A 13,763-nucleotide genomic window follows, 5' to 3' on the forward strand; every position below is an offset into this window, starting at 1 on the left:
TATCACTCGGGGAATGGCTTGTATTCTTATAAAGTAGAGTCAATTTTCTATATGTTTTAGAAATGAGGCTTTTATCAAAAACAGTTGCTATAAATTTTTTTCTCCACCTTTTGGCTGCCCTTTTAATCTTGGCTACATTAATTTTGTTTGTGCAAAACCTTTTTAATTTAGTGTAATCAAAATTAGCCATTTTGTATTTAATAATATTTTCTATTTCATCTTTGGCCATAAATGTCTGTCTTCTCCACAGATCTGAGAGGTAGACTACCCCTTGTTCTCCTCATTTGTTTATAGTATTATCCACTATATTTGAATCATGAACTCATTCTGACCTTATCTTGGTATAGGGTGTTAGATGTTGGTCAATGCCTAGTTTCTGCAATGCTCAAAAAGCGATACAGCATTAAAGAATCTCAGAATTTGAGATGATCTTAGACATCATATCGAATCTGCCTTCTAACCAGATGTGAATTTGTCTACAAAGTCTCTGAAAACTGCTCGTGCAGCTTTTTCTTGAAGTTGTGCAGTGAAGAGAACCCTTTAGATGTCAAAGCAACCCAAGGCAAACCCCTTGGGATAGGTCTTGACTTTAGAAAAGTCTTCTTGTTATCAAGGATAAGTTGATTGTTCCTAATTGTTCCTTATTATTCCTAATTTTGCCTAGTATAAGAAATTTATCCTTATACTTCCTTCGTTGTTCCTCAAATTTCCATACAGTTAGAGGGAAAAGAAGGAAAAGGTACAATCATTGATATATACTTATTGTGTGTCAGATACTGTGCTATGTATATAAATATTTTCTCATTTGAGTCATACAATATCTCTGTGACTTTGGTCCTATCATTTTCCCTAAAGAGGACCAAATTATCAATTTCCCTTCATCCTCATCATCTCTGTATTCCCCATGCCTAGGGCTTCCAGTTGCCAGAGAAGATCTGATCTGCTGTTTTCAGAAAGGGGAAGCACCATGGATTCTGAGGGGAGAAAGCCTAAGGAACTTTTGTCCAGGTGAGTGGGAAGAAAGTGGATGTGTGAGGGCTGTTTTCATGATGCATTTACCTGTTGTAGTGAAAGCAGTGCTAGCCTTGGAGACAGGAAGAGCTATCCTGCAATTCCTTTTTAGCAAAGTGATCCTGTCAAATCATTGAACTTTGAGTCTCAATTTCCTCATTTATAAAAGGAAATGATTGGACTTCATGGCTTTTCAGTTCTCTTCTAGTAATAAAGCTCTGATTTCATATGAAGTTACTATTTGGAACTTTGGGGCATAGAACTCTTCTGAAATTATCGTAAAAGGGCTGAGGGTATCCAATATGAATACTTTCCTGAATTTTTTTCAAGTCAGTAAGCATTTATTAAGCATCTACCACATTCTTGATGTTATGCTGAGCACAAAGGATAAAAAGAAAGGCAGGGGACAAGCCCTGTTCTTAAGGGCATCAGTATCTAATGGGGAAGACAATATGCAAATAAAAATAAATCTATCATATCCAGGATAAATTGGAACTAATCAAGAGAACAAAGGCAGCAATCCTTTGCAGGATTGGAGAAGACAATGCAGAATGAGGACTTTCAGGTGAGACTTCAGGGAAGCCAGAGTGAGCAGAAGGGGCAGCCAGAACAACCATGGAGTTGAGAGATGGAGTGTTCTGGTCATAGAACAGAGGGAGGCCTGTCCCAGTCCTTATTGCACAAGTGATGGGGAAGTAAGGTGAAAGAAGATTGAGAAGGTGGGAGAGGACAGATGATGAAAGACTAGGGCATTCTGTTTGATCCTGGTGATAGAGAAAGTTTATTGCATTGTCAGTGACCGGGAGAGAAGTCACTTTTTGACAGCTGGTGAAGGACAGAGTAGATGGAGAAGTGACTTGAAATAGAAAAGTAATCCAGAATTCTTCTGTATACCTGGTGGTTGGGGACACTATTGGGAGACAAGTGGGTGGATGTAAGAGATAATAAAAGGCAAAATCTATGGGATTTCCATAGGGTTGAAGGGGGGTGGGTGGAGTTTGAATATGTGAAAGATAATGAAGAGTAGTTGGTATTTATGTTGTGAGATTGGATAATTGGGAGGGTGGTGTCCTGGCTTATAATAGAAAAGTAAAAATAAGAGATGATTGATGGGGAAGAGAGTGAGTTTAGACTCCATTTTAAAAGGAAAACCAAGAGAAAATGTCACAGAACCTAGAAAGAAGAAAGTATCAAGTAAAAAGGGTAATTGACAGTAGAGAAGGACCCAGTAGACAAGGAGAGATTGAAAATTGAAGAAAATGTGGGGATGCTATAAGAGGGAATATTTCTGGGGGAGATGAGGTAGACAGGAATCATTTGTGCACGTAAAGAGGTATACCCGAGATGCAAGAAGGGCCACTTCTTCATGCAAGACCAGAGCACTGGAGGAAAAAGAAGGCATTTGATTGATGTGACATCAGGAGGAAATGAGAGAGCTCTTAGAAGGATCCAAATTTTTTTTAGGAAAATAAAGCCAAGTGCTGAGCTGCGTGAAAGAGTGGAAGCAAACCAACTAAGGGTATTTGAAGGAATGAAGAGACGGATAAAAACTGCTGTTGTAAAGGGATAGGGAGTCAGCATTGCCTTGCCATAGTGAGAGCCCATCTGAAGTGACATCACCTAAATTTTTAATGTCCCCAGACATCTGGGTTTCATGATCTTCTCTGTCAGTGTCATGTGGGTAGGAATGGAGGCCACTGCCTTCCTGGAAGTAATAATCCAAGACTGAGCCTTTTAGAAGTCTTCAGTCCAAAGTCCTATTTCCTAATATCTATGACCCAATCTTTGCCTCCATTCTCAGATGCTTTCCCTCAGGTTGAGGAAAAAAAGAACTCCAGGCTCCACAAAACCAGACCTTCTGAGAGATTAGGTGTCTTTATGATCCCCAATATTTGGCCTTGTCAGAGCAAATTGGGGTTAGAATCAAGGGTCACTCAATAGAGGAGATAAGGGATAAGACTTGGGATCAGAATCTGCTTTTGAAAGAGGAGGGAGGGGGTTGAGGTGGAAGCTGGGGCTGGTGTTAGACCCAGCCCCAATCTCTAAGTTAATAAATATTAATAAAGTACTGTACTAAGTCCCACAGATACAAAGGAAGGTAAAAGCCGGTCCTTATTGTCAAGGTGCTCCCAATCTGGCCCACAAACATGGAGGTGGTTTGAGATCAAACAACAAATCAGGATCTTCACTCTTAGCGGATCCAGGGAAAAAGACTGTTTTGGCATGGAAAAAACATTTAGTTTAAGGTGGGAGTGAACATAAGGAGAGAAAAGAATAACAGTGTAAAAAGGAGAGTACATTAGAAAGCAGAATAGAGGGGAGAAATTGTCAATATCACAGCATTAATAGTTAACCTTCATATAATATCTATTTTCCAATTAATGGACAAATCTTATTTGATCTTCAGAACAGCCATGACAAGTAGGAAGTACTATTATTATCCTAACTTTATGTGAAAGTAACAACAAACAGAGGTACTGTGACTTGCCCAGTGTCCCCCAGGTGAAAAATGTCTGAGTAAATTTTCAACTCAAATCTTCCTGAGTCCAGGCAACGTTCTCTGCCCATTGTGCCTTCTAATTGGTGGGAAAGTAACTTTGTACTATAATGGAAGCTTCAAATAAGGGAGACAAGTGGATAATTTTAGGTACTGTTCTAGCCAGTCATCTGGAAGTGGAATAAATGGAAGACTAGGTGTTGGAATCCTTACAAAGTCTTAACTTATTAGAATTGATGGAGACAATAATTACCTAATTTAGCATGGTTCACTATGATTGATCTGATCTTACAAGGAGATGTTATGGGCCAGAAGAAACAAGGTGCTAAATGGAACTGATAGAAACAATGCTTGTGTTCACACCTTTAGAGAGCTCATATAAGCAAGAAGCTCTTAGGGCCAGAGAGCACTCTGGGACAGACATGGAGCACTCTGGGAGAGCTAGAAGCCCTCTCTCGGAGGCAAGACAGATTCATTCCAACTTTCACCTTGGTGCTGGCTGGAGGCTGAAGGACAAACCTTTGGATTTGGAGACATTCGGAGGGAGCTCTTGGAACCAAGCGGAGAGATAGGCCTATCTAGCTAACCGGGCTATTTTGGGGGAAGCAATAAAAGATCTGAACTTTTATCACCTGGCTATGTTTTGAGGTCATTATTACTTTTAACTGAAACTAAGGCTGTGTCCAGAAAACCTCCCCAAGAAACCTGCTCCCAGAGAGAACCATTAAGAAAAAGAACACCACAAGTAAGTGGGCCTGAAGAGTGGGGATCAGGCCATTCCAATGATCAATTACTATACGTTGATCCACATCTCTTTTCTCACCTAGTTTTTGTCTAAAATAAGGAGGGATAGGTATCAAAACATAACATTGAGAAAATAGTTTTCATAATAAAATATACTTGAAATGATTCACCTTTTAAAATGGAGGAGGGTAGCAGAATGCATTAGAAAGCAGAATCCAACATTGTGCAGGGGAAAGGCACTTGCAAGATTCATATGGCCTTCACATGAAAGGATGACTTCCTATAATAGCTTTTTACCTTGGCCCCTAAAGTCACTCCACTGTTTGTCCTTTAACCCTGTGATAACCTATAAACTGAAAAGTTAAATGATCCATTTACACAACATGAAATTACTTTTTTTATCTATTTTTTTATTTTTAGAAGTTTTATTGTACATAGAAAAAATACAATTCCAAACTTTGTTTTGTCTATCATAGTTCACTGATCTTTTTATTATTATTATTATTATAGCTTTTTATTTATAAAACATATGCATGGGAAATTTTTCAACATTGACCCTTGCAAAATCTTCTGTTCCAACTTTTCCTACTCCCCTAGATGGCAGGTAGTCCCATATATGTTAAATATGTTAAAGTATATGTTAAATCCAATATATGTATACATATTTATACAGTTATCTTGCTGCACAAGAAAAATCGGATTTAGAGAGAAAGAAAAAAAACCTGAGAGGGAAAACATAAATCCAAGCAAACGACAGAAAGAATGAAAATGCTATGTTGTGGTCCACACTCAGTTCCCACAGTCCTCTCTCTAAGTTTATATGGCTCTCTTCATCACAGAACAATTGGAACTGGTTTGAATCATCTCATTGGTGAAGAGAGTTACATCCATCAGAATTGATCATCGCATAGTCTTATTACTGTGTATAAGGATCTTCTGGTCCTGCTTATTTCACTTAGCATCAGTCCATGTCAGTCTCTCCAGGCCCCTCTGAAATCATCTTACAAATGAAATTACAGTGGATATTTGTTATTGTAAAGATGTATAAATAAAAGATGGTGCCCATATGTTGGTAAATAAGTCAACAAAAGATGATCTAAAAATATAATGGAAGATTATGGAGTAATAAAAAAAGGCACAGTGTCAAGAGTTGTCTGAACCGATATAGAGAGAAGTGAGCAGAATCAGGGCAACAGTTTATACTGTAGCAACACTGATCAGTACAACAAACAGCCGTGACTCTAAAGCAGTAGTTCTCCAGAGTTCTGTGCTTAGAACTCCTTTCATGCCCAAAAAATTAGTGTTGTGAAGCCCCCTAGTCATTTAATTTTCTATTCATAATATTCTTTCAAATTCGTGTATTAAATATTTACAAAAATGGCAAACGAAACATTTTCCTTTCAAAGTTGCAAATTGATAATTTGATTCCACTGTATAACTAGAAACATAAAATTTTATTCTGCTTCAAATTTATCATAAAAATTATCATAAAAAATGTAATATGGGACTTTCTGGAAGAATTTAAATCCAATAAGAGCCAATTTTTACTGTTATCTGTAAGACTTCAATGGAAATTACCGATCTTGTTGAATAAAAAGTCTTTAATCAAATAAGTTACAACTTAGAAAATGTTGAACATAATGCATTATTTCAAATTAATTCGAAGTTGAACTTTTCTTTCCAAGCAAAAGTTTGGCATATTTGGTCTACCACCTGACCAACTTGATCCTTGATTTAGTAGTAATAATAAGAAGAAAAACAAAATAGTAACTAGCATTTCTATATACTGGCTCTTTTGTGCCAGTTACTGGGCTAAGTGCTTTGTAAACATCTCTCAGTGGCTTCACAGCAATGCTTAAAGGAAGGGAGTGGTTATGGTTTGCTCAAGGTCACAGTGTAAGCCAGTGTTCAAGGTCAGGCTGGAATTTAGGTCTTCCTGATTATTGAATACAGTTCTCTATACAAAGCTCTTTCTCGTTCAGTTCTTTCAGTCATGTCTAATTCTTCCCCATCCGATTTTCCTAGCAAAGATACTAGAATGGTTTGCCAATTCTTTCTGCAGCTCACAAAAATTAGGAACTGAGAAAATTAGGATTAAATGATTTGCTGTATGTATCTAAAGTTAGATTTGAACTCATGGAAATGAGTGTTCCTGACTTCAGGCTTGTCACTTTGTCCACTATTCTACCTACCTGTCCAATCAATGCCCCATCAGTTTTATTTTGATTTATAACTAGAATAACAGTGATAATGCTCTCTTAAACATTAATAAGGTAGAAAATGGTAAGATAATTTATAAGATCTCTTGTTGAAAATTAGAATTCATTTTTTTGTTTTTAGAACCAAAATCAGGCAACAAATAAACGGCTGGTTATTGTATGAAAGATACCTTTATCTCTTGGCTAATGAAAAGTAGTGTATTAAGTGGATAAAACAACCTTCGTAAGGAAAGACTTTTTGACCTTGCTTTGTTTTTCACTGGCACACTGGTTACACTCTCTTAGAAACTATGGAATGATTGGCCTGGCTTGCAGTCTGGTTCCTCTGCAATTCCCCTAGGTCATTCCCCAATTGATAAGTGATCAGAAGAGAAATAATCTAAATGGGTTTTGGCATGAAAAAGCAATCTACATCATTATTGCTTAGATAGATGAAAAATTAACCTTCTTAGATGTACCTTCTTAGATACATTTGACACTTGTGAGATTGGATAAAAATATCGAAGCGGGGAGCAACAAATGTTGAAAGAGATATGGAAAGGATGTGTACATTAATTCATTGTTGGTGGAATTGTGGACTGATCTATTTTGAAGCACAATCTGGAATTATGCCCCAAGAGTTATTAAAATGTCTGTATGCTTTGATTCAGCAATACATCTACTAGATGATTAGGGGAAAAGGAAAAGAGCCTATATGTTTTAGAATGTTGTTAGCAGCTTTCTTTGTGGTAAGAAAAAACCTTGGAAATTGCAGGTATGTTCATCAAATGGGGAATGGCTGAAAAAGTTATGGTATATGTTTATGGTGGATTACTACTATGCTATGAAAAATGATGAGGTCAACAATCTTAGAAAAACATGGGAAAATTTGCATGAAGTAATGAAGAGCAAAGTGAGTAGAACCAAGAGAGCACTATATACATAGCAGCAATATTGAGCAATTAAGTCACTTTGACTACAATAAATACCCAAACTAAGTACACAGGACCTATAAAGAAAGATGCTATTTGTATCTAGAGAAAATAATACTTTGTGTATATGCGTGTGTGTGTGTTCCTATCTACATAGAAATGCACATACACATATATATTTGTGTCTAATGGTATATATCTCTGGGGAGAGAGAAGGAAAAAAAAGAAAAAGAAATTTATATTATAATTTCATTATATTTTTAAGATGTGCACATCATAAGTTAACAGATTCATGTGCAATTTTTTATTATACTGTTATTACAGAAATGCTAATTCCATAAAGTAAAAATAAGATGTTAAAATTAAATAAAAATAAAAAAAATTTTAAACCCCCAAAATTCACTAGATAGAATAATAAATATAAGATGAGTTCACGTACTGCAATGAGAAGCAATATAAGGTGTGTTTTTGTTGGATGTGATAGTCCATGTTGGTTTCAAGATGGTTGTGCATATTTTGTAATCATGTGTTGCAAAGAATCCACCATCTCTACTGCAAAAAATTTTGTTTCGCTTAATAGTATTTTTTTCTTTCAATTACACGTAAAGCTAGTTTTTAACATTCGCTTTTGTAAGATAGTGAATTCCAAATTTTTCTCTTTCTGAGCAATCTAATGTAGATAAAATACAATCATTTTAAACATATTTACACATTAGTCATGTTGTGAAAGAAAAATCAAAACAAAAGGGGAAAACAATGAGAAGGGGAAAAAAACCCAAAGTTAAAATACTATGCTTTGATCCAAATTCAGTCTCCATATTTCTTTCTCTGGATACAAAGGACATTTTCCATCCCTTTAAGAATTGTCTTGGATCACTGGATTATAGAGAAGAGCTAAAGCTATCATAGTTGATCATCACATAATGATGTTGTCGCTGTGAATGTTCTCCTGGTTCTTCTTACTTCAGTTATCATCAGTTCATCTTAGTCTCCCCAGACATTTCTAAAATCAGGTTGCTCATCATTTTTTATAGAACAGTACTATTCTATTATATTCATATACCATAATTTATTCAGCCATTCCCCAATTGATGGATGTCCACTAATTTCTGATTCCTTGCCATTACAAAAAAGAGCTGCTACAAACACCCTTGCATACGTGGGTCCTTTTCCCTCTTATGATCTCTTTGAGATTCAGAACCAGCATCAACACTACTGGATCAAAAAGCAGGTACAATTGTATAGTCCTTTGGACATAGTTCCCAGTTGTTCTCCAGAATGATTAGGTCATTTACCAATTCCACTAACAATGAATCAGTGTCCCAGTGGTTTAGTGTATTTCTAATCTATAGTGATTGAGAGTATTTCATGTGATTATAGATAACCTTAATTTCTTCATCTGAAGTATTCATATCGCAGAACCATCATTTGGGGAATAAAAATGCAAAATGTTTCAATTCCCTTGATGTAGTAATTATAGTGCTGATGAAATAAGATAACATTGAAATGAAGCAACTACTCTAGTGCACTGTACAGAAAGCAATGAAAGTATTTGGATTCTTGCAACTACTCACTGAGAATTGATTTGCACTTCTAAGAAGTGCACTTTTCTGGAGGCTGGAAACAATTTGATCTAAGGTTGAGAAATGGAAATAATTTATTTCACTTAGTCAGAAGTTGACAGAGTTGATGTAATCATAAAATGAATACAAAATCATTGTATACCAGATCAAGATAATTTGAAATTAAAGAAGATAAACTTTGGAAAATAAATGGATGTTGTTGGTTATGTTAAAGAAGTGATGAGCTAAAACAGAATCTATTATAACTTTAATTAGGGAATTGTGGGGAAAATGGTTGGCAATCATACTTTGATCTGAAACATGGTAATTAAAAAAAAAAAGGATGATTAAAAGAATTTACCAGGAACATTAATGATTTAATGCAGGCACAATAATCTGTTCATCTTAAAAGTTGAATATAAGACTGAATATTCTTGATAGATAAAAAGAGTAAACCTATTTCTGATCTATTTGTGAATTTTATAAAGATTAAAACTAATCAGTATGGTAAAGCAAGAAGATTACCCAAGACTGACTAAATAAAAAATGAAAATTTTCTAGAAAGCATTTCAAGAAAGTATTGAAAGTGACATGGAGACATATTTAACTTATATTGGATTACTTGCTGTCTCAGGAGGGGAAGGTGGGGAAAGAGGGAGAAAATTTAGAATGCTAGGTTTTGCAAAGGTGGATGTTGAAAATAATCTTTGTGTTTTCTTAAAAAATAAAAAGCTATTTTTTTTTTTAAAGAAAGTGTCATGGAGAAAAGCCATCTTGTTCTATGGAAGGAATATACTGCGGGTATGAATTTTAGAGATTTGGGTTAATTACTTACCATTCTGAACTCAAGATTTGAGCTGTAAAGTGTAATGAGAAGCCTGCCCTGGTTACATTGTAATTTTATTGTGAAGATTCAATGTTATTGTATGTGAAACTTTTTGCAACTTAAAATCATACTCAAGATGTGAGTTATTGGCATTTTCAAGTGATTGCTTCTGCCTATTTAAGTTTGAAAAGTCTTCTTTTGACTGGGAAAATAGAACAATGTTTCCTTTTTCCTATATTTATATGTGTTTTTGTGTGTATCTGTTTGTTTCTTTAGAAGCAGGGACCACATTTGAGATGGATGAGATGCCTGCAAACCAGAGCATTTCTGTGGAAGAATCTGAGCAGCTAAAATTCATGGATGATAGTACTTGTGATTTCATTGTGAGAGAAATCTGTGACTCTGATGGCAAGGTAGATAAAAATCCAAAGAATCCTCATGAATTTGATAAAGTTGGAAAGAATTTCACACAATATTTAGTTCTAAATCTCCATGACAAAATGATGTTAAATGACTGTTTTCAGTCCAGCAAATATAGAGAATGCTTTACTGAACAGGTAGAGCTTATTCAGTTTCATGGGAAACCTCCTGAAATGCAAAAATATCAGGGTAATCTGATGAAAATGTTTTTCAGCTTGAGGTCAAACCTCACAGAACATCAGAGAAGTTATACTGGCAAAGAACTTTATGTTGGCAACGGAGGAGGAAAGATCTTCAGCCACAATAGTAAGATCATTAGCCATCAGGAAATTCACACTGGAAAGAAACCTCATGAATATCAATCAGCTGCAACAACCTTAACCCATCCATCAACTCTTCCTTACCATCATAGCTTTCATGCTGGAATGAAAACAAATGCATGTAATCAGTATGGGAAGTTCCGTCATTGGAACTCAGATCATGTTAGACATAAGAATAGTCACACTAGAGAGAAACCTTATGAATGTAATCAATGTGGCAAGGCTTTCCAATGTAATTCCAGTCTTGCTGTGCATCTGAGAATTCACACTGGGGAGAAACCTTATAAATGTAACCAATGTGAAAAAGCTTTCAGATGCCCCTCCAGTTATGCTAAACATCATAGAATCCACACTGGAGAGAAACCTTATGAATGTAATCAGTGTGGAAAGAGTTTCACACAGAGGTCCAGCCTTGCTAAACATCAGAGAATTCACACTGGAGAAAAACCTTACAAATGCAACCAGTGTGGTAAGGCTTTCACTCAGAGCTCCAGCCTTGCTAAACATCAGAGAATCCACACTGGAGAGAAACCTTATAAATGTAATCAGTGTGGAAAGGCTTTCAGATGCTGCTTCAGTCTTGCTACACATCAGAGAATTCACACTGGGGAGAAACCTTATGAATGTAATCAATGTGGGAAGGCTTTCCGATCCTGCTCCCATCTTGCTGCCCATCATCGAATCCACACTGGAGAAAAAACTTATGAATGTAATCAATGTGGAAAGGCTTTCACAAAGAGCTCCACTCTTGCTACACATAAGAGAACCCACACAGGAGAAACACCTTATCAGTGTAATCAATGTGGAAAGACTTTCAGACATAGTTCCAGTCTTGCTGAACATCAGAGAATTCACACTGGAGAAAAACCTTATGAATGTAATCAGTGTGGAAAGGCTTTCACTCAGAGTTCCAGTCTTGCTGTACATCAGAGAATTCACACTGGAGAAAAACCTTATGAATGTAATCAGTGTGGAAAGGCTTTCACTCAGAGTTCCAGTCTTACTGTACATCAGAGAATCCATGCAGGAGAAAAGGCTTATTAAAGTAATCAATGTGGAAAACCTTTCCTTTAGAACTTCAGTCTTCCTGTTCATCACTTAGAGACTCTACAGTGGAGAGAAAACTTATAAACATAATTAATATAAAAAAGGTTTATGATTTATTTCCAATTTTGCAAAACAACAGCGTTCACACTGGAGAGAAACCTGAATGCATGCACTGTGGAAAGTCTTTCAGCCAGCTCCATGACTGGTGAATATCTGAATCTTTCTGAATGTCATGCATATAGCAGATTTTTAAATTGTTCTCTAAGTTTATTGAACATGAGACATTCCACATTGGAGAGAAAATTTAGGAATATAAGTGATGTCATAAATTCTTCAAATAGTCATTCTTTATTTCTCACCAGATAAGAAATTTTATCAGTGTTATGAGGCAGGAAAGGCATTAAAATGGAGCACCAAACACAGTAAAAAATCATTCTGAGGAGAAGCTGCATATAGATTCAATGACAGGCCATCATGCTAAACATTATAGAATCCAATTGGAGAAAAACCTTATAAATGTAATCAATATGGAAAGACTTTTCCAGTGCAATTCCAGTCTTGTTTAACTTCTCAAGGTCACACTGGAAAGAGAGCTTATTAAAATGTAATCCATGTGGGAATTATTTACATCAGAGGATTCATAGTGTCCAAGCCTAAGACTGTTGTTCTTAAGGGGATGTGCTTTTTTTGAGAAGAGGGGAATCAGAAGGCAACCTATTGGAATGAAGGCTTAGAGAAGCAATTATTCCTTCTCGACTTCATACTTGAATGTACATTGGAGAAATCATGGTAGAGATGATACTTAAGGATCTCATTAGCAAGGGATGGGATGGAGGGGTATCTCTTGGCTACAACACAGACTCATTACACCTCCTAATCATAGAACTCATTAGATATCCCAAATTTCATCCTGTGCCTAAAGTTCAATAAATGTAACATTTTTTTTCTCTGAAATATTGATTTTGTCTTTACTCCTCAATATTCCATGCCATTTGTATTGTTTAACTTCTTCAATCATTCTCCAATCGAAGGAATTCACTTTGTTTTCTATTGTTTGCTGGGACAAAAAGTCCTTATATAACTATTTTGTAATTGTTGGAAATCTATTTCTATAATGTTTTCTTTAAGGAATTAGGTAGCCCATTGGAGAAAGCACTGTGTCTGTAGTCACATATTTAATCTCTGAAACATACTGGCTATGATGATCCTGGACAAATCACTTAACCTATAGCTGCTGAGTTTCCCCATATAATAATAGCATCTATTTCACAGGGTTGATATAAGAATCAAATGAGACAATATTTGCAAAGTGCTTTGCGAGCATTGTCACTATGAAAATGCTTTAAAAAAAAAATATTCCTTAGGTCATAAGTGTCCATTGAAGTCATGGGGTTTAAACATTTAGTCACATTTCATTCAAATTGATCTCTAGAACAGTGTAAATGAAGGTATTACTTGTAAAGCACAGAACTCTGGGTTTAGGCTCAAGAAGGTTTGACTAAACATCCTGATATCAGGTACTTTCTGTGCTTCGATTTACTCATCTCTAAAATGAAGAGGTGGGACTTGGTGACTTTTATGGTCCTTTCTGATTCTGCATCCATGTTCTCATCCCAAGTATATTCATACCCCATCCCTATATACTCTTTCAATATTTGGGGAGGAGGAAAAAATCTAAAAACTGTCAGAGAGTGGTAATCATTCAAATGAATTTGTCCTCCTTGAAAACAGAAAAGGAGCATCTAGGTAGTTCAACAGAGTCCTGGACCTGGAGTCAAGATTCATCTTCCTGTTTCAAATCTGGCCTTAGGCACTTCCCAGCTGTGTGATGGGGGCAAATCATTTCATCCAGTTTGTCTCAGTTTGATCATTTGTAAAATGAGCTGGAGGAAAAAAAAATGACATACTGCTCCAGTATCTTGGGGATTTTTTTGTTTTTGTTTTTTTACTGAGGCAATTGGGGTTAAGGACTTGCCCGTGGTCACACAGCTAGCAAGTGTTAAGTGTCTGAGGTCACATTTGAACTCGGGTCCTCCTGACTTCAGGGCTGGTGCTCTCTCCACTGTACTACCTAGTGCCCCTCCAGTATTTTTGTAACAAAAACCTCAAATGGGGTCATAGAGAGTCAGACATGAATGAAATAATGGAAAAACCACCACCAAATTATGGAACACTGGAAAGTAATCTTGCAGAAAAGAGATTCTGA

General features: G+C 36.1%; 1 protein-coding gene across 1 annotated transcript in view; it reads left to right on the top strand.

Annotated features, from left to right (window-relative positions):
* Positions 1–12,511, top strand: part of LOC127556874 (zinc finger protein 883-like) — a 25,926-nt gene extending 13,415 nt beyond the window's left edge. The window contains exons 3-4 of the mRNA XM_051990358.1: positions 913–1,008; positions 10,047–12,511. Of these exons, the coding sequence (XP_051846318.1) occupies positions 913–1,008; positions 10,047–11,554 (1,604 nt within the window). The 3' untranslated portion in view covers positions 11,555–12,511. The remainder of the gene's footprint in view (positions 1–912; positions 1,009–10,046) is intronic.
* Positions 12,512–13,763: the final 1,252 nt, after the last annotated feature.

The sequence above is a fragment of the Antechinus flavipes genome, chromosome 3, assembly GCF_016432865.1.
Source record: "Antechinus flavipes isolate AdamAnt ecotype Samford, QLD, Australia chromosome 3, AdamAnt_v2, whole genome shotgun sequence".
Lineage (NCBI taxonomy): Eukaryota > Metazoa > Chordata > Mammalia > Dasyuromorphia > Dasyuridae > Antechinus > Antechinus flavipes.